Below are 22,590 nucleotides of genomic sequence, written 5' to 3'. Positions count from 1 at the left end.
CTTCGCAATCACACTCCGCGCAAGAGATGGTTGATTGATCTGCAAGATAGATGGTTAAACCAGACACAATAAAATTTCTCTTCCTTCTTTTCTTTTTATTTTATTTTTTTTATGCTACAGAGATCCACTTTAGGGAGCTCCCGACCACAAACTGCCAGCCAGCAACTTTTCATGCCTATATTTTCACTTCTCACAGCTAGTAGTGAGAAAAAAGGGCTTTAATTGAGGCATTGTTGGCAGTTTCGGAGGTTTATTGCCCACATAAATATTCAAAACGTGCTTGTCCTTCGTGGACTTTCCCCCATGTGCTCTCTGGAGAAAACGTCTGGCTCTCACCAGTCGTAGGTAATACGTATTATATACAAACACTTTAAGATTTAATGGGATTTTCATTGGACGAGAGAGCCTTTTTGGCTCAAAGACTTTCCCAATCGTTGGTGGTGGAGGAGCTTAAAGTGGATAGGAAAGAATTTAATCACGATACACAGACATATGGAAAAAATGTGTATTGAAATTAAATAAAATGAATGTTTAAGAAGAATTTAGAAATAGGATAGATAAATCTTGATTTTTTTTAAATTAAAAAAAATCCGAATTTTCTCTTTTTAAATCTAAAGTATTGGCTGGAATCAAAGATTAGGATTTTCCCATATAAAATCTTTTTTTTTCTCATGGGTTTCAATCCCAGTAATTATTAGACAAGTCAGTAAAACAGAAATAAGGATGACAAAGGAGAGAAAACTCCGTCCGATGAGCGCCTTAATTCTTTAAGAAATTTTTGGAATAAAAATCCCAACTTTAGCCTCAAAGCTTTCGATACTGAAAGCTCATTGAAAAAGGTTCAGAGTGCATCGAAAGCTTCGAGGCAATGTTGGGATTTTCATACTAAAAATCTTTTAATCCTAGCGCTCATCAGACGGAGATTTTTCTCTTTTTTCATTCATGACTTTAGGAAGATTTTTGAGAACGAAAGCGTTTTTTACAAAGAGTGTTTATTTGACGAATATTTTGGTTTTTTTCGAATCATCAGAATAATAAATCCCTTTGCTAAGGTGAAATAAATTATTTTACTTTTAATTTAGTACTTCTTTTTAGGCTTGAATTGAGCACTTACTTAAGCTTTTAATGCGCAATCTGAGCCTTTTTAGCCCTAAGATCCGAAAATTTTTTTTCAGCTTAAATTTAGAACTTTCTAGGTTTAAATTAAGCAACATTTAAGCTCAATCTAAGCCTTTTAAAGACTATAAACTCGGAATAACTATTTCTGGTTATATTTATTACTTTTCATTCTAAAGTTTAGTACGTTTTAGGCTTGAAATAATCACTTTTTCTTCACAATCTAAGCCTTTTTAGGTCTAAAAACTGAGAATATTCTATCGAATATTTTGATTTCTTTTTGCGAATCACCTAAATTTTTCTAAAGATCCGAATACTTTCATTCAGATAAATATCCTTTGATTTTTTATTATTAGAACATAAAGAAGGTTAATCCATTGGACATTTTTCACATGACTGTAAATCTGAATAAAAAGAAATTCTCTCTTACCATTTTGCTTGACAAAGTTGGGAAGCACGCGAGGGTTCCATACAAAAAAGGGGAAAACCACAAAGTAGCAACTCAAAGAAAATTCTTTTGTGGGGAAGATCTAAAAGAAAAGAATCAAAAGAATAGAAAAAGTTTTAGACAAATAATTGACCAAAATTCTCATTCTAATTGAGAAAATAAAAAAAAGAAAGTCATTGATTTTGATAATTTTACATTTTTAATTATTTTTCATTACTTTTATAATACAATTCCATCCTCGTTCTCTCACAATATTTCACATATTTACAACATACAATAATTAATCTGCATTTTTACTTATTTTTTTGTTTAATTATTTATTCTCATCATTTTTTGTGTTTTTTTTTCTTTTATATTAATTGTAGATCCATTATATCATGTACTTTGAATCTCTATCTCATTCCATCTTCTCATTTATTTTTTTTATAATAATTATTTAAATATACAATAATTAAAAGGGTTGTAAATGTAAGTTCTCTCCATCGCATGCTCATGTAAATATTTTAATTATATTTATATATAATATGTATATAATAAGTAAATTTCTAATATGCAAATAGAATTAATTTAAAAAGTATCTCTGTCATCATTCAACTCATTTTAAATAATCAAAAATTACCTTTACGTTATTTTCTTTATACTTTAAGAAGTTTTTTTTATATTCTCATTTTTTTTCATCAATTTATCATGTTTTGTTTTATTTTTAATAATATTGTGTTTGATGCATTTTGATAACCCAAGTTTTCATCTACTTTATATACTTTTTTTTCTTTTACTCTTTATAATTAATATAAAGATCAATTAAAAATAGTATTTACAATTTATTCCTAGTTTTTTTTTTCTTTTTCATATTTTTTTCATCCTTCATCTTTTTTTTTCTTTTGTACAGCAAGAGTATTTGTTCACCACGTTCTTCAGTTTCTTTTTTTTTTGTATAATCTTCATCACGTTTCTGTGAGTGGATTTTCCATTGAGTTTTCTTTCTTTGCAAACTTTTCCACTAATTTCTTTGCTTCAACTTTTCCACGAAGGCGGGATGATTGGGAAGAGATTTTTTTTCTTTATTAATTTCTTATTCATTTAAAAGTTTTCTTTTTATCTACTACGTTTTTTTTTCATTTTCATTTTCTTAAAAAGGGATTTTCTTTTACGCTACGGGGAGATAAAAATGTTTTTTTTTTCTTGTAATCGTTTTTTTTCTCCTTTTGATAGAAAAAGTTGTCAATAATGGGGGTTAAGGTTCATCGCACAGAATTTTCTTATTTTCCATCAAATCTCTCTCGCTCTTGCACACTGAAAACGCGCAGACATTCAACAAAACACAATGATATAATCAACTTGTACGATAAAAATTGATAAACATACCAACGATTCCCTCTTCCTCACCTTACATACTCCCACACTACGTATTTTTTTGTTTATTTAGTCACTGTTTTCGTTTATTTCTGAATATTTTTTTGTCTAAAGTTTATTTGTTTTTTTTGCTACGAAAAAGAGAAGTTTTCTTTACACTCAACATTGGTAATCTTTTGTTGAATTTGGAGCGAGAAAATTACATACCTTCATTATATATTAAAGGGATTAAAGGTAATGTTAGAACAAAAAAACAAAGGGTGTCCCAATATGAATGCATAATACCAAATATTCGTTTCTCTATTGCATCAAGTTTCATTGATAATTGCTTATTATAAGTTCGTGAGGCATTTTTCTTTAACAATGTGAATTATTTTTGTTAATAAATGAAAGAAGAAAATCACACTGATTAATTTTTCATGAAACTTTGGAATTTTACTGAAATTTTGACATTATTTGGTTTTATTAAGCGACTAAGAAACCCTTGAAATTCGCTTAAAATCTTGAAATTTCAGTACAAAATTCAAAGACTTCAAAGATATCTTGATCGCTAAATATGATCAATTGTTTTATATTTTTTTTACGAATAATAACCAAAGAAATTGTTCTAAGAAACAACTTACTTCTTTTACTTTCAAAAATGATCTTAACACTTGAAGGACCAAAAATTCTAACCTCAAACTTTGGTCTTAATTTTCTCTCAAAAAGAAACCGTTTCCTTAAATTTTCTTAACGATCTTGAAGTAATTTAAGCTCCCATGATTTCCATCATGATTTTACTCTATGACGTTTAAAAAGAAATCGACCTGGCAGCGATTGCCAATTTTGTCCTTCAAGTGTTAACCCTTTAAGTTTTAACGAACCGTTTGCATTTTTTCTTGAAATTTTGGCAATTATTAGTTTTTGTTCGTTTCGAAATTATTTATTGAAATGTATTTTGAAATATTTCAATATTTCTCCACTAAATTTTTAAACATCAATTTCTTTTATTTTAAGTGTTGAAACGCATACAAAATTAGGTAGGTATCAGTAAATGTGAAAAGTCTTGTAAGAAAAGAATTGTAGAAATACCTTTAAAGTTTTTAATGGAAGCTTCACAAAATACAAAAAAAAATCATTTGAAAATTTTCTTTATCATCCTGGGACACCCTATTGTAAATATTTCAAAGGGAAGTGAATGAGACAATAAAAAATAAAACAAAAAAAATATTTTCTTGGCAAAATTTAGCACATTTTTCCCATAAGAGCAAGTTCTAAAGGACCTTCTCTTTGATTTCCTTTTTTTTGTTAAAGAACTTTAAACTTTTTTTTTTGAAATTCATTTTTTTTTCTCTATTTTATGTAATAAGATAATTACTTTAATAAAAGGTCTCCAAGATCCATCCCCATTTGACTACACGCGACAGAATTCTTTCTAACATTAGTTTTTTTTTCATTATTATTTGTTTTTTTTTTTCATTTTTATAATAAATATTGCAAAAAGTGGTTGATTATATAAAAAGACCTTTACATGTTATGTGTTGTTTTTTCTCACTACATTCTAATTAATTGACCTTTAATATCGGTTTAAGTTCTTCGTCTTTTCATTTTTCTTCTCCTTCCAAAATGAAAAGCAAATTCTGACCGATTTTTCTTTTTAATTTTTTTTTGACTATTATGAAATTTCTATTTATAATCCAAAATTTTAATTTTTTTGTTTATTCGAATATTTTTTCTTGCTCTGTCTCCCAGATTATTTTGCATATAAATATTTATTTCACTTCCGAAATGAATAATTTTCTCTCACTACAAATGGACGACGATGAACTTTACACACCATGACTAAATGTGAATGAATTTAATATTAAATTGTTTCGTGAAGAAATTCACTTTAGAAATATTTTCTTTTCATCTCTTTGTACATAATTTGTCGTTTAACAAAGTTTTTTTTTCTTTTAATGGTATGTTGGATTTCTTTTAGTTTGACTAAAAAGAGCATTTAATCTATTTTTTTCTCATTTTTTTTCAAAGATTTTTTTATTACTTTTTTTTTATTAAATATAAATATTACACAATTGTCGCCTAATTAATTTCTAGCTTAGAACTTGTTCTTGTTAAAATTCTCGCATTTTTTACTTGTTTATTATTCCTTGTTTGAGGGATTTTTCTCAATTAAACTATTTTGTTGCAAGAATCTTTGTTTTTTTTTTTTGGGAAATTTATGGACAATTTACATTGTTTAGGATTTTTGTTTTCTGTATTTATTTATGTACAGAATTTCTTTGCTTTTAATATTCTTTTATGACTTAATAATTTATTTTTATTTAGAAATTAAAAGAAATTGAATGAAAAAGATTTATTCTGAAAAAGCTTTTAAGAAAGTTTTGTAGCGAATTATTATTTTGCTTTACAACAGAATTTAAAGGTTGATTCAAGGGTTTGTTTATTTGTTTGTTTGTTTTTTTAATTAATTAAATATCCAAATTCGAGCTCTTCACAAGCTTTGGGGTTTTTTTTTAAAATTTATTATAGATAGAAAAAAGAATTACATACTCAATGCTGAATTCATTGAACCAAAGAATTCTATAAGAATTCATGAGAAAGAAAGAAAATTCTTTTTTTTTCTTGTAAAAAAATGCACGCTGCATAACAATAAATAAAATAATAAAAAAAACAATTTTTAAATAAACCTACATTTTTTCCCTTCATCCACATCTCACGCACTACTTTTTTTGTCACAGTCCCATTTTTTATAATTGCAATTTTTATGATGAAAAAGAAATACATTGTATAAAAAAAATAAATAAAATTAATCAACAGTCATGATTTGAAAAATTTCCAAAAAGTTTTTTTTTTATATAGAATTTCTCACGAAGAAAAAGTATTTACAGGATTTTTTTACACAAAATTCCACCAAAATTTGTATTATTTTGTTTTATTTTGGTTTCTCCCCCTCTTATCTTCATTTTTTTTTTAAATCATTTATTTATTTTCCTCTTCCTGTCTCGTCCCAATTGAAATAGTCGAAGCGGTACACAATAGAATATAGGCAAAATCATTGTCAAATTATGATAAGGAGAATGAAGTTGGTCATAATTATGGATTTAAATGGCATTTTTTGAAGAAATTTACTTTTTTTTCCAAATTAAATTTATGCAATTAAACGATTTTTTCTTTTCTTTTTTTTCAAAATGACCAAATTTCTGTTTAAGTGTTAAGACATTAAATAAGAATCAGAACTAATGGAAAAAAAACTGTTAAGAATAAAAGATTGAAGTCCGTAAAGTTTTAAATGTTGGAAACCAAACTGTTTTAGTGGTTTTTATGAATGTTTTTGTTATAATAATAAGGTCAAAGCAATAAGATGGAAGACTTATTTTTTTAATCAATTATGTTTTTTTTTTATTTCTCTTTAAAATTATATATTTCCAAATAATTTAAACAAGTTCACCCCACTAACCACTTATAAGAGTTTCAGTTTATTAATGGAATCCAAGATATTGAGATGATAAAATTTGATTTTTCTTTCAACATGGCGGATAAGTTTTGAATTCAAATTATTGAGATTTTTTCTTTATTAAAATTTTGTTATAAAATAAGTTTTTTTTTCAGAATACGTTTAGCTAAACCAATAAATATATAATCAGATTTTTCGTTCTAACTTTGACCTAATTTTAATTAAACTAGTCCTAAGGTTTTAAACCAGGTTTAAGTTTTTTTGAATCAGGATTAAGTTTTTCTTTAAAGGTTAAGTGCATTTTTTGAGCGCCTTCGAGCATCTAAATTATATTAGATATTATATTATCATTTTAGAATCCCTTCAGCCCCAAGTCACGTTAACCTAACTTTAAAACCGTAAAAGCCTTATCTTGAAAAAAAAGAAACCTAAATCTGGTTTAAGAACCGGTCTAAGTGAGACTTAGTACCCGAATTTAACCCAAAACCACACATTTTTCCTTTTTTTAAATTCTTTGAAAATCTCTTCAAATTGCCATTCAAAATTTCATTAAAGATACTTTCGTACCACATTTAATTCTTCTCCTATCATAATTTGCAAAATTGTTTCGCGAACCGCATTTACTAAAACACATTTCGTTGGTGGTAAATTTTTTACTGCTGCCATTGTGTTTCCCCGCGCTTTTTACATTTCTTTCTTCTTTATTTTAAATAATTTCCCGTTTTAGAACTATTTTGCTTTACATTTCAGCAAACTTTATTACAATATGCAATATAATTTTATTCTCAAAATGATTTTCTCTATAATTTTTCATTTTCTTTCTTCTTTCTTTTTTAAATCAAATAAAAAAAAATGATGCGCAAAATGGGAAATAAATTCGCAGAAATATGCGGAGTGTGACCTTCTTGGGAATCCCATTGCAAAAAGAAAGAAGGAAAAAGAGCACCAAACGGGGTGGAAAAGAAAGAACAGAGAATTCTTTACCTGGCAGCGGGTACAACTAACAAAACACAAGGAATCGCCCTTCAGCGGTGTCGAAGCTATCACCTAACTTCGCAGTCTTTGTTGAGAGGAAGCGGAGGGCAGCCTTTTGTGGATGCCTCTGTGTCCTTTGTATCCACCTTCTTGGTCTTTTCATCCACTTTGTTGGTACTGTTTGAGTCCTTTTCCGGGGGCACCTTCACGGCATCCCCTCCACCAACCTTTTTGCCACCACCCTTCTCCCCATCTGTGGCATTGACAGAAGGATTTCCGGACTTTCCCGACTCACCGGAATTTGCCTTCTTGGCACCGCTTGATGATGTTTTGGAAGCTATTTTTGAGACACAAAGAGAAAGAAAAAAATTAAAAATTTTTTATGACCACCACTGTGTTGAGAATTTTCCAAAACTCACCATCGAGATTCGATTCAGCTGGTACTTTCTTCCCCTTGGCATCTGTACAGTTGAGCTGTGTAGCTTCATCTGTCGTGGGGGGATTCCCCATATCCTTGTCAGTCTTTTTACCCCCATCGCCGCCCTCCTTTTCCCCCATAACATACGACTTCCCCTGATTCCGTGAAATTTTCAATCGAATCGGCGTAATTTGCTTCTCCTGCCCATTCGCCGCCGATGAACTCTTCCGCCTCAGTGTTGGCTTCTCAGCTGATACAGGTTCATCCATTGCCAGCGGGTCAACAGCATTCGGGTCATACTCATACGGATCTTGGGGTATTTGTGGCTCCTGCCCCTCCTCACTCTTCCGCTTCCCCAGACGTATGATAAGCTTGGGGGCTGCATCACTATTGCCATTATTGATAATCTGAAACTTGTGCTTCTTATCCTTCTTCTTCTTTCGCTTCTCCTCCTTCGTGGGTTTCACTTTTTTGGGCTTTGTCACCTTTTCCTTCTCCTCGAAATCCGCCATTACCATCTTCCGGAAGTTCATGCAATCCCGCTTAATGTCCTCCAAGATGGGCATTGTCATATTCTGACTAATACGCTTCTTCGGCGGACGCCCACTGAGACGTTTATCCGTCTGTGGACTCACATCGAACACCCCTTGGCCAATTTTAATCTTCAACTTGGGCGTTGAGAGAATTGCATTTGATGGTGGCTCCCCAATACCCGGAATGTCCTTACTATTGGCACCCGTACTCCCCCGCATACGTCTCTTTGATGAAGCATACCCAGCTGCAGCTGCTGCTGCTGCATTGCCACCATCGAGTTCAAAGGACATCCTCATGGGATCATCGTCATTCATCTCATACGATCCAATATCCAGCTGTCGCAATTCCCGTGACATCCCACCAACTTTCTTCCTCTTCTTCGGATCAATATTCGCATAATCCTTGTAATCCTCCTTCGTGGGAATGGAACTCATTGAATCCACAGCTTTGGGGAAGCCAACACTTCGATTCATTTGCGTATTGTGAATCATAAGACTCGCCGGTGGTCCCACATGGGCATCCATGTTCATATCTTGACTACAGTACTGCCGTAGAAGTTCCTTCTTTCGCATACGATGGAAATTGGAACTTCCGGGCGTTGGCATTGCCCCCAGTGTGCAATTGGTTGATGTTGCCGGGAAGGAGGCATCAATGCCCGTTGCCATTTGCCCCGGATGCCCAACCGCGGGATGCCGTACTGCTGTCGCTTGACTATTGTAGTTATCCGGATGCGCCAATGGGCCCTTAATCTTCAACTTTAGCTGATTACTCGAATCCGAAAGGGAAACTTTCGGCTTCGATGCATCCAACTCCGATATGAATTCCTCATGTGGCACCTGTGGGGCTACCTGACTTTCAGGCACCTTCTGTGCTGCTGGACTCTTGGGTTTCGTACTGCTCGCCTTGAGTGCCGACTGGAGTTCCTTCTCCATCTCCTCATCAATATCAGCGAGTGTTTGATCAGCTGTCCCACTTGCAAATGCCCGCAACAGGTGATTATTGAAGGCATCCGATGATGCATCGAAGCCCGTATTGTACGTCCGCATGTCCACAGGACCCGGGAGGACAGGTTGAACAATATCACGCAGGGATGTTGTGGGTGTCTCCTGGGGTACAGCTGTATCCGTCCGTACGGGACTTGGTGGCCTGAATTTGGGAAATAAATCCGGAAAATCAATTATATAAGTCGTAAGAAATGTCCTCAAACTCCGTGGAAAATTCTTAAAGGAATTCCGTTAATTTATTATTTAATTTTCATTTGTAATTAAAAATTATTTGAAAACTTTGTAAGTTTTCATTTCTTACTCGGGTAGATACTGACGGAAATTTAATGTTTTTGATGCTTTAGGACAAATCCTTCCGAATTGCGTCAGCCAAGGGACGGTAGGTCAACCCAAACACATCCTTTCAATTTTAGGGGCCAGAGCTTTCGACGCTACTGTGCGCACAGGAAGACGCACAGTAGCGTCGAAAGCTCTGGCCCCTAAAATTGAAAGGATGTGTTTGGGTTGACCTACCGTCCCTTGGCTGACGCAATTCGGAAGGATTTTCATTTCTTAGATAAATAAATTGAAATATTAATAAAAGATAAATTTCTTAAGATTTTCCATTGGAGAATTCCGAAATTTCTCTATAATTCTTCCTCTGCCTTTCAAAACAACGAAAATTTGAATAAAAACTCAAGAAAAACTATTAAAAAATTCGTAGGAAATATCCCCAAGGTCTGTGGAAAACCCATTATTTTTTTCATGGAAAATCCTTACAAGAATTCCGTTAATTTAATCTTTAATTTTTGTTTATATAATTATGAATTTATTTTCAATTTTTTTTCAATTATGAATGAATGAATTAATTTTTCTTTTCATTGATTAAAATAAAATTAAATATTAATGAAACAAAATTTCCTAAGATTTTCCTTTGGGGAATTCAGAAATTTCTCCGTATTTTCCCTGATCTTTCATATTCAGAAAATTTTGAATTAAAGCTAAAAAAATAAATCAGGAAAATCAATTTTTAAAAAATCTCGTAGGAAATGTCCACAATCTCCACGGAGAATTAATGATATTCTCCATGGAAAATTCTTACAAAAAGAAAAATTGGAGAATTCCGTTTCTTGATATTTTTTCCCTGATCTTTCAATTAAAGAAAATTTTAAATGAAAGTAGAAAAGTAAATTAGGAAAGGAAATTTTAAAAATAATTCATAGAAAATATTCCCAAGGTCTGTGGAAAATTCATGACATCCTCCATGGAAAATTTTTACAAAAATTCCATTAATTTATTCTTTAATTTTTGTTTTTGTATTTATGAATTATTTTCAACTTTTTCAATAATAAATAAATGAATTAATTTTTATATTCTTTAACATAAAATGCAATAAATCAAAAGAAAAAAATCCTAAGATTTTCCATTGAAGAACTCCGAAATTTCTCCGCATTTTTTCACTGACTAATAATTTAAGAAAATTTTGAATGAAAATAGAAAAGGTAGATTAGGAAAATAAATTTTAAAAATAATTCATAGGAAATGTCCTCAATCTCCATGGAGAAATCATGATATTCTTCATGGAAAATTCTTACAAAATTCCGTAATTTTCTCCTTCATCTTTGTTTATGATTTTTTTTTAAATTATTTGCAGCTTTGCAAGTTTTCTTTCAATATTCAACATAATTCAATAAATTCAATATAATGAAAAAAATCAATTTCCTAAGATTCTCCATTGGAGAATTCCAAAATTTCTCCATAACTTTTCCCCGGCCTTTCAATTCTATTTAAAATTTTAAATAAAAACAAAAAAATCAGCCACCTACCTGAGATTGCGAATGTCCGCCGTTGAGAATGGCGGTGGAATTGGTCGTGATTGCTTGGAATGTGCATTGGGGCTGGCAAATTTGGGTGATGTGGCCGCACTCCTGAATGGTTCTACACGACAATCAATTGATCTCCTCCTATCACGCATTGCCTTGAGATTCTCCACACTCTCCCCGCCGATTTCATCATCAAAATCATACACTGTACCCGCGAGTTTGCTGTGATTCGTCCCGCCGGTCATAAAATCAAACTCCGACACACCCAACGGTGGGAAATGGTGCATTCCTGCCTTTGCCCCACGTCCCCTACCACGGCCACGTCCACGTCCGGCCGTTGCTGCATTCCGGACCTTCCTCGCCTTTGTCGTCGCATCAGCTTTGGGGGCTTTATTTGCCGGTGAAAGTTGTCGATTTGCATCAATTTGCTGCCGTGGACTCTTTGCCGGGCTCTTGGCGGGTGATTTGGTTGTTTGACCACCCGCCTGTTGATACCTCGATGATTGACGACTTGGCTTTGGTGGGGATTTCATCACATCATCCTCACTGCGTTGAACGTCCTTCTGCGCAGGCAGTTGCTGTTGCTGTTGCTGCTGCGATAGATTCGACGGGAGGCATTCAACATTATTTACGGGGAATCTCGTTCTATCCATGGGTTGTTGTTGTTGGAGTTGCTGTGGTGGTGGTGATGTAATCGAGATGGGAGGAGGAGCAGGCGTTGGGGACACCATTGCCGCCGTGAGAGCCATATTTTGCGATGAAGACGTAAAAGCAGCTCCACATGGATTTGATGGGTACGAGGGGATTGTATTTGTCACCGAAAGGAGATCTTCGGGCTTCTGCATTGGTCCCACACCACAGAGGGATGTAGGTGGTTGCGTGGGTGCCGTTGTGAAGGATTGCTGAAAAGCCGGAGGGAACATTGCTGCTCCGGGCGATGGGAAGGGTAATTGAACATTTATTCCCGTTGGCGGGAAGAGTGTTACGGGCCCCGTGAAGCCTCCTGTTGTCTCCGGATAGTTATATGGAGGCAACATGCTGTCCATTGGGGCGGCATTGGGTGGTGGTGGTGGTGGTGCCGCTGAAACAGGTGGGAATGGCTGAATGCCCGGATGTTGAACATTCATAAATGACGGCATATCCTGCAGCATATTCCGATGGTGCATCTGATTGGTCACCATTGTATTCTCCGTGAGACGCTGCGGTTGGACTGCCTTCGTGTCGTGACTCTCAGACCCACTACTTGCTGGTGATGACGACACTGACCGCCTGTTGGGCATCATATCACTCTCCACCCAATTCTGCTGATGCACTGAATACGGGGATTGAATACTCGAATCATCATACTCCATTGCTGCATTCTTATGCGGCGTCATTGGTTTTTGTGGCGGATGCGCGGCTGCTGGTGGTGCGACAACATCTGACGTGATTACCGATTGCTGATGCATCTGCTGCTGTGCTGCAATACATTGATTCGTTTGGAATTCCATACGCTCCTGGAATTGCTTCAGGAAGTCCGCATTGTTGCCAGCAGCTGCCACGAGGCTCTGTGAGACAATCTCCTCCATTGTTGCCTGAGCCAAATTCGGCGGCATGACTTTGTGATCAAACATCAACTGACTCAAATGTGCCAAAGCACTCGGAGTTATCTCCGACGGTGGTATCCATCGATCATCATGCGGTACCGGATCAATTGCATCACTGGCAATCTTCTGCACAGTCTCCGTATTCACGTCGAATTTATCAGCTGTGAAATTTGGCAGAGTTTTCTCCTCTTCCACCGGATGTTTCGTGGATTTATCCAAATTGTGCCCGGATGACACATCATTGACTTTACTCTCCACCGCATCTGCTACAACATCCTGCTGCTGTGGCTGCTGCTGCGGCTGCTCCTTCTGCTCAACATTCCCAGACTCCGAGGGGGCAGATGAAGCCGTTGAGTGAGTTCGCTTGAATTTCTGCCTCAACTTCTCCACCAAATTCATCGTTTCCTTCTCACTGTCCTCCTTGTAGTCCTCCTTGAATAGGATATCCGTTGTATGCGAGAATGGCACCCCCATACCGACAGCACGTACATTCTCAGCACCATCCGGTTGCACACTAAACCCATCGTCATTTATCGTCTCAGACACACTGGGCAGGAGATCGTCGGTAAAGTCAAAGAATGCACACGGATCCTTACTTTTGGCACTTGCAGGAGGAGGTGCAGCAGCAACAGTAGCAGAGTTGGGTGTTTGTGGTAGTGGTGAGAAGATACTCTTTGGTGTTGTCTTCTCCATTGCACTTGCCGGACGATTTTCACTCTCACGCATCTCACTCGGTGGATCACCGGCCTTCACATCCACGGATGTTTGTTTATTGTACGGCGACAACACCACGGGAATCTCATCCACAACACCCTTCTTCACAGGTGATGCATCTCCTCCCCGCTTTGTCGGTGTTGCACTCCTACTCTTTGCAACCTCTTCCGGATTTGGTGATGGCTTCGGTGGCGGTTGCTTCCTTTCGGGACTCTTAAATTGCGGCTCCTTATTCTCCTCACTCGGCGTCCGGGATTTCCGCCTCTGTTGCTGCCGCGGACTCTGTTCGGGTTTCTTCGGGGACTCTTTGGTGGTGGCATTCAATTTCTCGTGCGTTTTCCGCTTCTCAGGTGAAAGTTCATCGGACTTGATGCCCTTGGACGGGCTCGTGGCTTCATCCTGTCGCTTCGGTAGCAACTTTTCACCAGCGCCAGCAATGGCACGCGGGGATGTTGCCGTTGAACGTCTTCGTCGTGCTGCACCACCTTCTCCTGGCAACTCCGGAATCTTATCAGGAGCTCCCTGTTTGTCGCGGTCAACACTTCGTCGCCGATCACTTGACACACTCTGCCTCTTACTGCCACGTGCAGGAGTTTTGGTTGCTGCTGCTGCTGCTGTTGCTCCAGTTGCACCTTTTGCCGCATCGGCCGTGACACCACCACTGGCGCCCGGTCGTCCCAGTCCGGAAGTTTTAAGCTTCCCTTCTGCAACAACCCGACGCTGGTTTGTGGCATTCTTTTTGGTGGTGTTGCTATTGCGATTGTTGTTATTGCCCGCTGATTCACTGCTGTCATCACTTGTCTCCGTGTCCGTGTCACTCGTGTCACTACTCGTGGCTGAGCGCAGGGGTTTTGCATCCTTGTCAAGAAAGGGCAAATCCCTGGCTCTATTATTTGCCGGGGGATTCTTACCTGTACTCACACTCTTTGCCACCTTCTTCTTCTCATCTTTTTCCTGCTCCTTCGTGGAGGAGGATTCCTTTGAATCCTTCGTCGTGGGATGTGGCTCCTTTGCGGGTGTCTCCTCATCACTTTCCGACGATGACGACGAACTGGAACTCGACGATGAACTACTACCGCTGTATGAGCTGGAACTACTCGAGATCACAACAGGTGTGGCATTCTTCTTACTCTCCACCTCCTGCGTTGGTTTCTTTTGCGGGGAAATTGTTGCCTTTGTGGCTTTGGGTTCCTCCGCAGCCGCCTGAGGGGCTTCCGTTGGCTTCCCAAGGCCACTCTTTATGTGCTCAGCCGCCTTCTTTGCCGCCTGCCGTTGGGGTACGTATGCCAATACCTCCGATGGGGTCTTTTCCTTCTCATTCGGCACCTTTGCAGCAGCAGCTGCGGATGTTTGTTGTCCCTTTGGCGTCTTTCCTTTTGTTGTTGCAGGAGCTGTTTTTGTCACACGTTCCTCCTTTGAGGAACTCACCACTGAATCACGACGTTCCTTAACGGGTTCAGCCTCAGCTGGTGCCTTGGTAGGCGCCTCCTTGGCCACTTCCTTTTTACCCGTACCCGAAACTGTTGCTCCTCCGGTGGATTTCAAATTCTCCGACGCCTTCTTAGCCGCTTGACGCTGTGGCACAACCAAGAGATCCGTCAGAATATCCTTCTTACTTGCCGACGTCTTATTGGCCACTTTATTGCTGTTTTCCTGCTTTGCAGTTTTACTCCGATCCCTCTTCCTATTTACACTCACCGCCGTCTCTGCGTCTGCTGGTGCGCGACTCTTGGAGTCCGCCCCCTTGGCACCCTTGTGCGGTACAAATTCCTTCATTGCAGCCTTCGTCCTCACAACGTGCTGCTGCGAATCACTCGCCGCATTATCCGTCTTATCCTTATCCGTACTATCGCTGTCCGAGTAGATGGCTGACATCTTCCCACGGGCATCCTTTGTGCCAACATGCTGACCACTACTATTCCGTATTGGCAGCAGTTCGTCACTCTCATCACTCGCCGATTGGCGACTCTTGTCATTTGACATCTCACGTGCCATTTGACGGAGTGTCCGATTGCGCGGGGAACGTTGCTTATCACCACCACCCACCTTAACGGCATCCTCATCCTCACTACTTGTCTCCACGAGGGACTTACTCTTGACCGCTGTGCTGTTAATTCGTCTTTTCCGTCGATCAATTTTCGTCCCTTCGGCATTCTTTGGCGTTCGTGCCCCCTTCTTTGACGTCGTCGCCGTCGCCGTTGCCGTCGTCGTCGACGACATCTCCCGGATCATACGTCCCGTGGAGGATTCACTATCGCTGGACAAACTACTCACGTAGGTGGATGCCCTGCGTGCAGCTGCCCCATTGAACACTTGTTTCTTTGTCTGCTTATTCCGTGCCTTTGTGTCACGATTGACACCATTGAGATCCACACCGGCGGAGGCCTTTGCTTGCTTCTCATCACCCCCATCGCTGCTGCCCTTAACACTCACACTTTCCGTCAGCCGATTGACTAGCTGCTCCCACCGATCCTGCCCCATCACCGGCACTTGCCGTGCTGAGTACAGACGATCGTAGATTGATGGCCCATGATTCGCTTGGAGGATTGCCTGCACGAGCGTCTCATCCACCTTCTTCACCTTCAAATCCATAAGGAGTGTCATCTGCTTGTGGAATGTCTGTTCGCGCATTTTGAAGAATGACCTACTCAACTTCTCCCTGCGGCTCACCATGTAGCACAAATTCCGTACACGCTCGAGATCCTGCCTCAGGTGCACAAACATCTTCATCTTCTCCACATCCGCTTGCCCTTGTTTGTGCGTCGCCATGTCCACATCTTCGGACTTTGGCGGCAACAATGGGCGATTATTCATGGATTTTCGCTTGAGTATCCAATAATTGTAGATTATGTGAATGCCCTCTTGATCCACCTCAAGGAGATGGCAGCTGATATCCTTCACATTCACATGCTTATCAAAGTCCGCCTCAACTTCCTGCAGCCTCTGAATACGTGCCTGATTCCTCTCTTCCGTCGTCATATCCTTCCGCTGCTTCTTCCTCTTCCCATCGTCATCCTCACTCCCTGACCCATTGGCATTGCCACTCCCACCGGAATTCCCACTTTTATCCCTCTTACTCTTATTCATACTATGCTTGAGGCAGTACGAACGCAACTTCACCCCATCCTCCGCGTGCTCATCCTCAATGATGGCACGCATCTCAAGTCCATGCTGAAATGCACACGTGACATGATACGCCGTCTTGCACGTCTTCACGGAGCACTGAATGCACGCCCCGACGCGCTCACGGCACAACACACAAAGTAGCGCCCATCGACTCTGCGGAATGCTCGAAATCTTCGTAATTGGCTCCATACGATCCACCGAACCGATGCTCACTTCTGGGATCCACAGTGCGCACGACACGTGCGCCCACTTTTGCCCCGAACGCGTTGATTTCATTGCACCACCCTTATTGGGGCAGAGCACACAGTCCGGGCGCTGGCCCACATTGCAGGTCCGACACATCCATTGACCTGCAATACAATTCTCTTCTTTTTATGTTACACATCGTCAGTCCCCAACAAAAAAAAATTCTTTCTCTCTTTCATTTTCTTCTTTTGGGGTGATTTGACAAAGTTTTTTTTTTAATGATCTTATTTGATTTTTCTTTTAGTTTCGGCATTTTGGCGCGAAATATTTGAATTTTAACATAGTCTGGACAAGCATTGGAGACAAAAGAATAAAATTGAGAAGAAAATCGTGAACATTGGGTGAAATTCACTAGTTAGTCTCTTAGGTTTCTTAAATTTTTTAAAGTTTTCTGAACAATTTTGTAGTTTTTTCTAAGAATGTCTTAAGTTTTCTTAAGTTCTTTAAGAAAAAACTTAAAGTTTCTCAGAAAAAATTTAAGATTCTTAAGTTTTTTTTTAAGGGAAACTTTAGATTTCTTAAGTAAGAAATTAAGACTCTGTAATTTAGGAAGTTTCGATTTTTTTGCTAAAGGAAAATCATCTTAAGTCAGATCTGAGTTTTTCTAAACCAGAATAAACTTCTTTAAGCTAAACTACAGGTTTCGTCAAGCTAGGTTTAAATTTTTAAAGTCAATCCTAACATTCTTAAGGGCTCTGTTGTAGACTAAATTTTAGTTTTCTTTAAGGTCAGGCTTTTAAGGTTTCAAGGTTAGATAATGCTGAGCTGAACTGAGTCTAAATACGTCTTAAAAGTCTGACCTAAAGGAACTAACTAAGACTTAACTTTGTTTCTCAAGTCAGACTTAAGTTTTTAAGTCAAACTTGTATTTCTTAAGGTGTTACACAATTTAGTTTACAATTCTTTAAGATAAAGCTTTTATAGTTTTAATAATTTAAAAAAAGAGTAGGTATAGAATGCACTCAACACTACCTCAGTATGACTTTTTCTAGGCCTGGCTTAAAAAACTTAAATCGATCCCTTATGCTAATAAAGTTCACGAAAAAACACGAAACTTACAAAAACCGACTTAAAGTTTGTTTTAAATTAAGAAAAATCTAAAAAAAAAACATTTTTTATATACAAAATATTTTTTATATTAAAAAAATTGTCATGTAATGTGAGGTGGTAACCCAAGTTGAATCGCTCTGTGACGATGGAGGGCTAGCTTTTAGCGCGTAAATGCCTCAAGTTTAGTTAGTTAACGGTCAGATTCTTAAGGTTTATTTTAAGGCAACTTTCCTCTGAAATTCAATGTGATTTATACACCTTCATACCATTTTCTGAGGTTTTAAATTCGTTTCCTTTGAATATTTTTTAACTTTTGATCCTACAATTGCTACAAAAGCGTTTATGGAACCAGAGGGCGTTCTTTGTCAATTCTATAGCAATTAAAGGAGCCCCTTTTACATTTCCAGCGACGTTTTAGTAAAGTTTTTTTTAATCAATTTTAACGTTAAATAGAAACTTTATCAAATCACCCACAGAGACATCGATCTTGTAACTTACTTTTCATTTAAAGAATAATAAACCAACAAAAAGTGTCTCAAAAAAATAATAAAAAAAATAAAAGAAAAAAAAGGGAACTAAACCTACCTGGAGGAATCACAGTGATTCCATAGCAAGCCTGATGTACGCAAATGTTGCAATTATCACAAAAGACCATTTCGTTTGCTTCCTCCGAATCAGGTGATCGGCACACATCACAAATAACATTCTCATCGTATTCGATGCCCAGACCTTCCTCACTCTTCATGATTGCTTGTATTTTGTCCCAGCAGCGAGTCTACAAAACAAACAAAGTTTTTTCATTAATTTTCATGAAAATTTGACTTCAGACGAAGAAAAACTCACTTCTAGCTCCTCAACAACACGCTCAAACTGCTCCTCAGTCACCGGTGGTAGGCCACATTGGACCCTCTCGCCGTTGGTTAGTTTGAGCCACGCCTCGTCACACTGATCCAAATCATAAGAACATGCAGCATCAGCCATTGCTGGTGCATTTGATAAATAGTGGAGTTCAGACGAGAAACTTTCATCCTTTGTTATTCGGATGTACTTGTTCTTAGGCCTAAAAAAACAAAGAATTAATAAGAAAGTTTAAAAAAAATTAAGCAAAGAGATTTTCTTTCGTTCCGAATTTACTTACAATTTAAAGTCCGACCTCCCCTTGTAGATTGTAGAGCTCTGGATACCACGAACTGATGGCTCTGGCAAGGAATCCGGATTAACTGGTACCTGAACACCACGTTCCCATTCCTGCTTCCATTGATCCGCAATAACCCAGTACTCATCGTGCGCCAATGGCTCCGAATCCGGTAGTTTCATGGCACTGATTAAGTCCTTTCTGTTTATCCCAACACAACAACAAAATCATTTAATAAAATTTCCAAAAAAAAAAAAAAGAAAAAGAAACATTTACCTAAAGAGTTCAGCTGGGGCTTCCGGAGCATTGCGATTGTAGATACTTGAAATCTTCAAATCGGTCATCTGTCTGAGTTGCCAATTCTTCGATGTTGACGACGTTCCAGCACCGGATCCGGAATTTTGAGCGGATTTCGACGACGAATTGGCCTGCGATGCTGCAACATTGGCATCATCCTCATCATTTGCAGTGGCTGTTGTGCCACCCGTAATCGGTGGCCGCCCCTTGCGCCTCTTAACGGGGGGCGGACCATCGTTCTCACAACGACTTGGTCGTTTCCCACGATGCGACATTGCAAACAACACACGGTTACAATGGTTGGCTGTAACACTCAATTTTTTCACTTTATCGTCTCATCATCAAGACCTGCAGAAAGGAAAGATTTCCTTTTGTTATTATTTTTTTTAACATTTTTTTCCTTAATTTTGAATTGTTTTTTAAGATAATCGAATTGTTGGAAAACATTTAGTACGTTTAGGGTTTGAACTAAGCACGTTTTAGACTTAAATTTTGCACTTTTAGGATTAATTTTAGCCCTTTAAAGGTTGAATTTAAAACACTCCATATGCGTTAGAAAGCGAAAATGCATTTTTGCGTTTGAGAGATTTAAAAATAAGGGATATCGCTGGATTTCTCAAGTTTCAATTGAATACCTTTAGGGTTTGAATTTAGTATTTTGAGTGCTTGAGTTTAGCACTTTTAATAATGATTTTAGAACTATAAAAAACTCAAATTTAGCACCTTTTCCGGGATTTGGCTCACCAATCTTAGCCGATTTTAAGACTAAAGACAGAAACACATTTTTGGCTAGAATTAAGTTTTTCTTAGTCTCAACTTTGGTACCTTTAGGATTGATTTTAGTACGTTAAGGGGTTTGAATTAGGTAACGTTTAAGACTTGAGAATTTAGCCCTTTAAAGGTTAAATTTAAAACACTTTTTAGACGCTTGAAACAGAAATAACATTTTCTGCTTGAATTCAGTACTTTGGGAGTTAGTTTTAAGGGATGGTCACGTTATTTTGGAAACTCTACAGGAACAAAATGACCAAAATGTGAGAATTTCAAATAATTTTTTTGAACACAAAAATTTATTTTCTGAATCGAAAGTAATGAATTCTTATCAGTATTTGGCCATTTAACATTAATGCAAGCAAATTTCGAATTTTTGGTTTCAAAATTGGCTTGAAAATCGCTCTTGAAAGTCCCCGAGTTTCCAAAATAACGTGACCATCCCTTAGTACAGTCAGGGCAAGAATTTAGTACATTTTATGCTTAAAATTGTGTCTTTTTAAGGTTTGAATATAGCCCTTTTTCTCAGGTTTTTACTACACAATTTGAGCCTTTCAGGTTTAAAAACTGAAAAACATTTTCAGCTTAAATTTAGTACTTCTTTGACTTAATTTTAACACTCTTCAGGCTTGAATTCAGTACTTTTTATAAGGCAGATTTTACCACTTTTTGGGCCTAATTTTAGCACTTTTTAGACTTTTGAATATATTTTCTTCATAATAAACATTTGTTTTCAAAAAGAAACAAAACTTTTAGAAAAGAACCAAAATTTATTGGAATGAAATAAAAAGGAATATCACAAAAAATAACAACAACAACAAAACCCCTTAAATATATTTAAAATAACATTGAAAAATTGCTCACGTGTGCCCGGGGGCAGGAACGCAAAAACAAATCAAAGTAGGATGTGTAATACAATATATTATTTTTTTACAAGAGATTTGCAATTTTATCAAAATATTGGCGGAAAAAGTTTACAAATTGGACTTTTGTTTATGCTGCAAAGGCAATTTTCGGGTGGGGGGCGCGAGATAACAGAGAAGGAAAAGAGAGATATTGGAGTGTGTCCTCCAACATAGAAGAGGAATTGCGGGAGACCCCAAACTCTACTCTTGTTAGCAGCCAATGCCGCGGAAGACGTGACTGACAACAAAATAACTCTTAGAAAAATAACATAAACAATCATTTGGGCGGCACAATTCGCCTCTGAAGCTCATGGGGCACCCTTTGGGGCATTCAGTGGGTCGTGGGGGCTCCTTTGCAGCGTGCAAATTGATATTTTCTCCCTTTTGCCATCTCCTTCGGGGCGAGAATGCACACACAAGTCCACCCAAAATATGCGCAGCGAGTTTCCCCCAAATTGCCTCGCTCTGCGAAAAATCTTCATCACTTTTTCCCCATCAATTTCTCCCGCAGCATCCACCCGGGTGCGCCTCCAGACCACCCCTATGGTGTCCCCTCCGTCCGTGCGGTGGGCACTGGGGCACCGGGATGGGTCCCAATTGGTGGTGGAGGTGGGAAAAGTGACCCAAGATGTGGGAAGAAGTAAACAATTGTAGTAGTGGAAGTTGCCCGCCATTGTATCGCGGAAAAAGACGGAACATCATCCACGGAATGCTCCACCCCCGCGTAAATCACCGTACACATCCACACACTGCATTTTCCCATTTTCACATACCATTTTGTCCACTTTGATTGTCACAGGGGGTGAAAATTGATAATAATATTTACACGGCGACATTTTCATTGAACTCCATTTTAATTATTATGTCAAAAAAGTGTCAGCCCACTGAGGTGAAAAGTGACGAGAATCGGCAGAAAATTGTCCCGAGAAAATGCGGAATTCTAGCAATTTTTCCCCCACAAATGCAAGAAGTCATGTCACAATTCACCATATCCCTCCTATGGGAATATTGGACGTGATTTCTTGAATGAAAACTTTTATGCAAAAAAAAATTGTCTCAAAAGGGATTTTTAATCTCACACACAGATCCCCCGTGGCATCTCATGTGGGCCCCCATGGCCCCGTGAGTTCGACGCCCACTTGCCGTATCGATCGGCTGGGTGAAAATCAAAATATTTACATATATGGGAAAAGTGCAAGAAAAGGCAGGGGAAGTGTTTCTTTCTAGCAGATTAATAAATCCATCCCGTCGCAATTTTCCACACATTTGGAAAATACCCCAAACATACCCCGCACATGGGACACTCACATTCACCCGTGTAGAGTGGCCAAGAGGACTCCCTGCTTGGGAATTTCCACTCCTTCCGGGTGAAAAATGCACAGGAGAAAATCCCCGCAGTGACGGACGTTGCAGCAGACACACGGAGGATTTTCTCACCTAAAGAATTTTCCTCAATACACTTTTCACCGCTCACAATGCGCTCTTTTGCACTTTTTCACACATTTCCCGTGTCCTGAGCACGTAGTGCACCCACACTTTGCACTTTTCACCCTTTCTTTGATGTTTTTCTGTCAATTTTTTGGAAATTTGGGTTGAGAGGGATAAACTCCGTGACTTTATCCATCGACGGCTCCCTGAATGTACTCCATCAACTCACACCTGTGATTTCCATGA

At 38.1% G+C, this 22,590-nt stretch overlaps 1 protein-coding gene across 7 annotated transcripts; it reads right to left on the bottom strand.

Moving 5' to 3' along the window:
- Nucleotides 1-1,781: 1,781 nt before the first annotated feature.
- Nucleotides 1,782-22,559, bottom strand: LOC129792169 (PHD finger protein rhinoceros). Of its 7 annotated transcripts, none has more exons than XM_055830975.1 (8): nucleotides 22,354-22,559; nucleotides 19,220-19,588; nucleotides 18,947-19,144; nucleotides 18,652-18,868; nucleotides 18,394-18,583; nucleotides 11,090-16,862; nucleotides 7,748-9,426; nucleotides 1,782-7,665 (listed from the first exon to the last, which is right to left on the bottom strand). In XM_055830975.1, exons 2-8 carry the CDS (start codon nucleotides 19,513-19,515, stop codon nucleotides 7,397-7,399), a joined length of 8,622 nt encoding a protein of 2,873 aa, XP_055686950.1. In that variant the 5' UTR covers nucleotides 19,516-19,588; nucleotides 22,354-22,559; the 3' UTR covers nucleotides 1,782-7,396. The 7 variants fall into 7 exon arrangements, with proteins under 7 accessions (XP_055686950.1, XP_055686948.1, XP_055686947.1 ...); XM_055830973.1 differs by having other exon boundaries at nucleotides 11,090-16,877; nucleotides 22,354-22,558; XM_055830972.1 differs by having other exon boundaries at nucleotides 11,090-16,877; nucleotides 22,205-22,553.
- Nucleotides 22,560-22,590: the final 31 nt, after the last annotated feature.

The sequence above is a fragment of the Lutzomyia longipalpis genome, chromosome 3 (genome assembly GCF_024334085.1).
Source record: "Lutzomyia longipalpis isolate SR_M1_2022 chromosome 3, ASM2433408v1".
Classification (NCBI taxonomy): domain Eukaryota; kingdom Metazoa; phylum Arthropoda; class Insecta; order Diptera; family Psychodidae; genus Lutzomyia; species Lutzomyia longipalpis.
The sequence above is the reverse complement of the archived record's forward strand: the minus strand, read 5'-3'. Positions and strand labels throughout refer to the sequence as shown.

Coding starts and splice junctions, on each gene's coding strand:
- LOC129792169 (XM_055830973.1), bottom strand. CDS start 19,515: ATGTCGCATCGTGGGAAACGACCAAGTCGTTGTGAGAACGATGGTCCG. Junction 9,427..11,089: donor GCGGACATTCGCAATCTCAG/GTAGGTGGCTGA, acceptor TCCCAAATTCAG/GCCACCAAGTCCCGTACGGA. Junction 7,666..7,747: donor AGCTGAATCGAATCTCGATG/GTGAGTTTTGGA, acceptor TCTCAAAAATAG/CTTCCAAAACATCATCAAGC.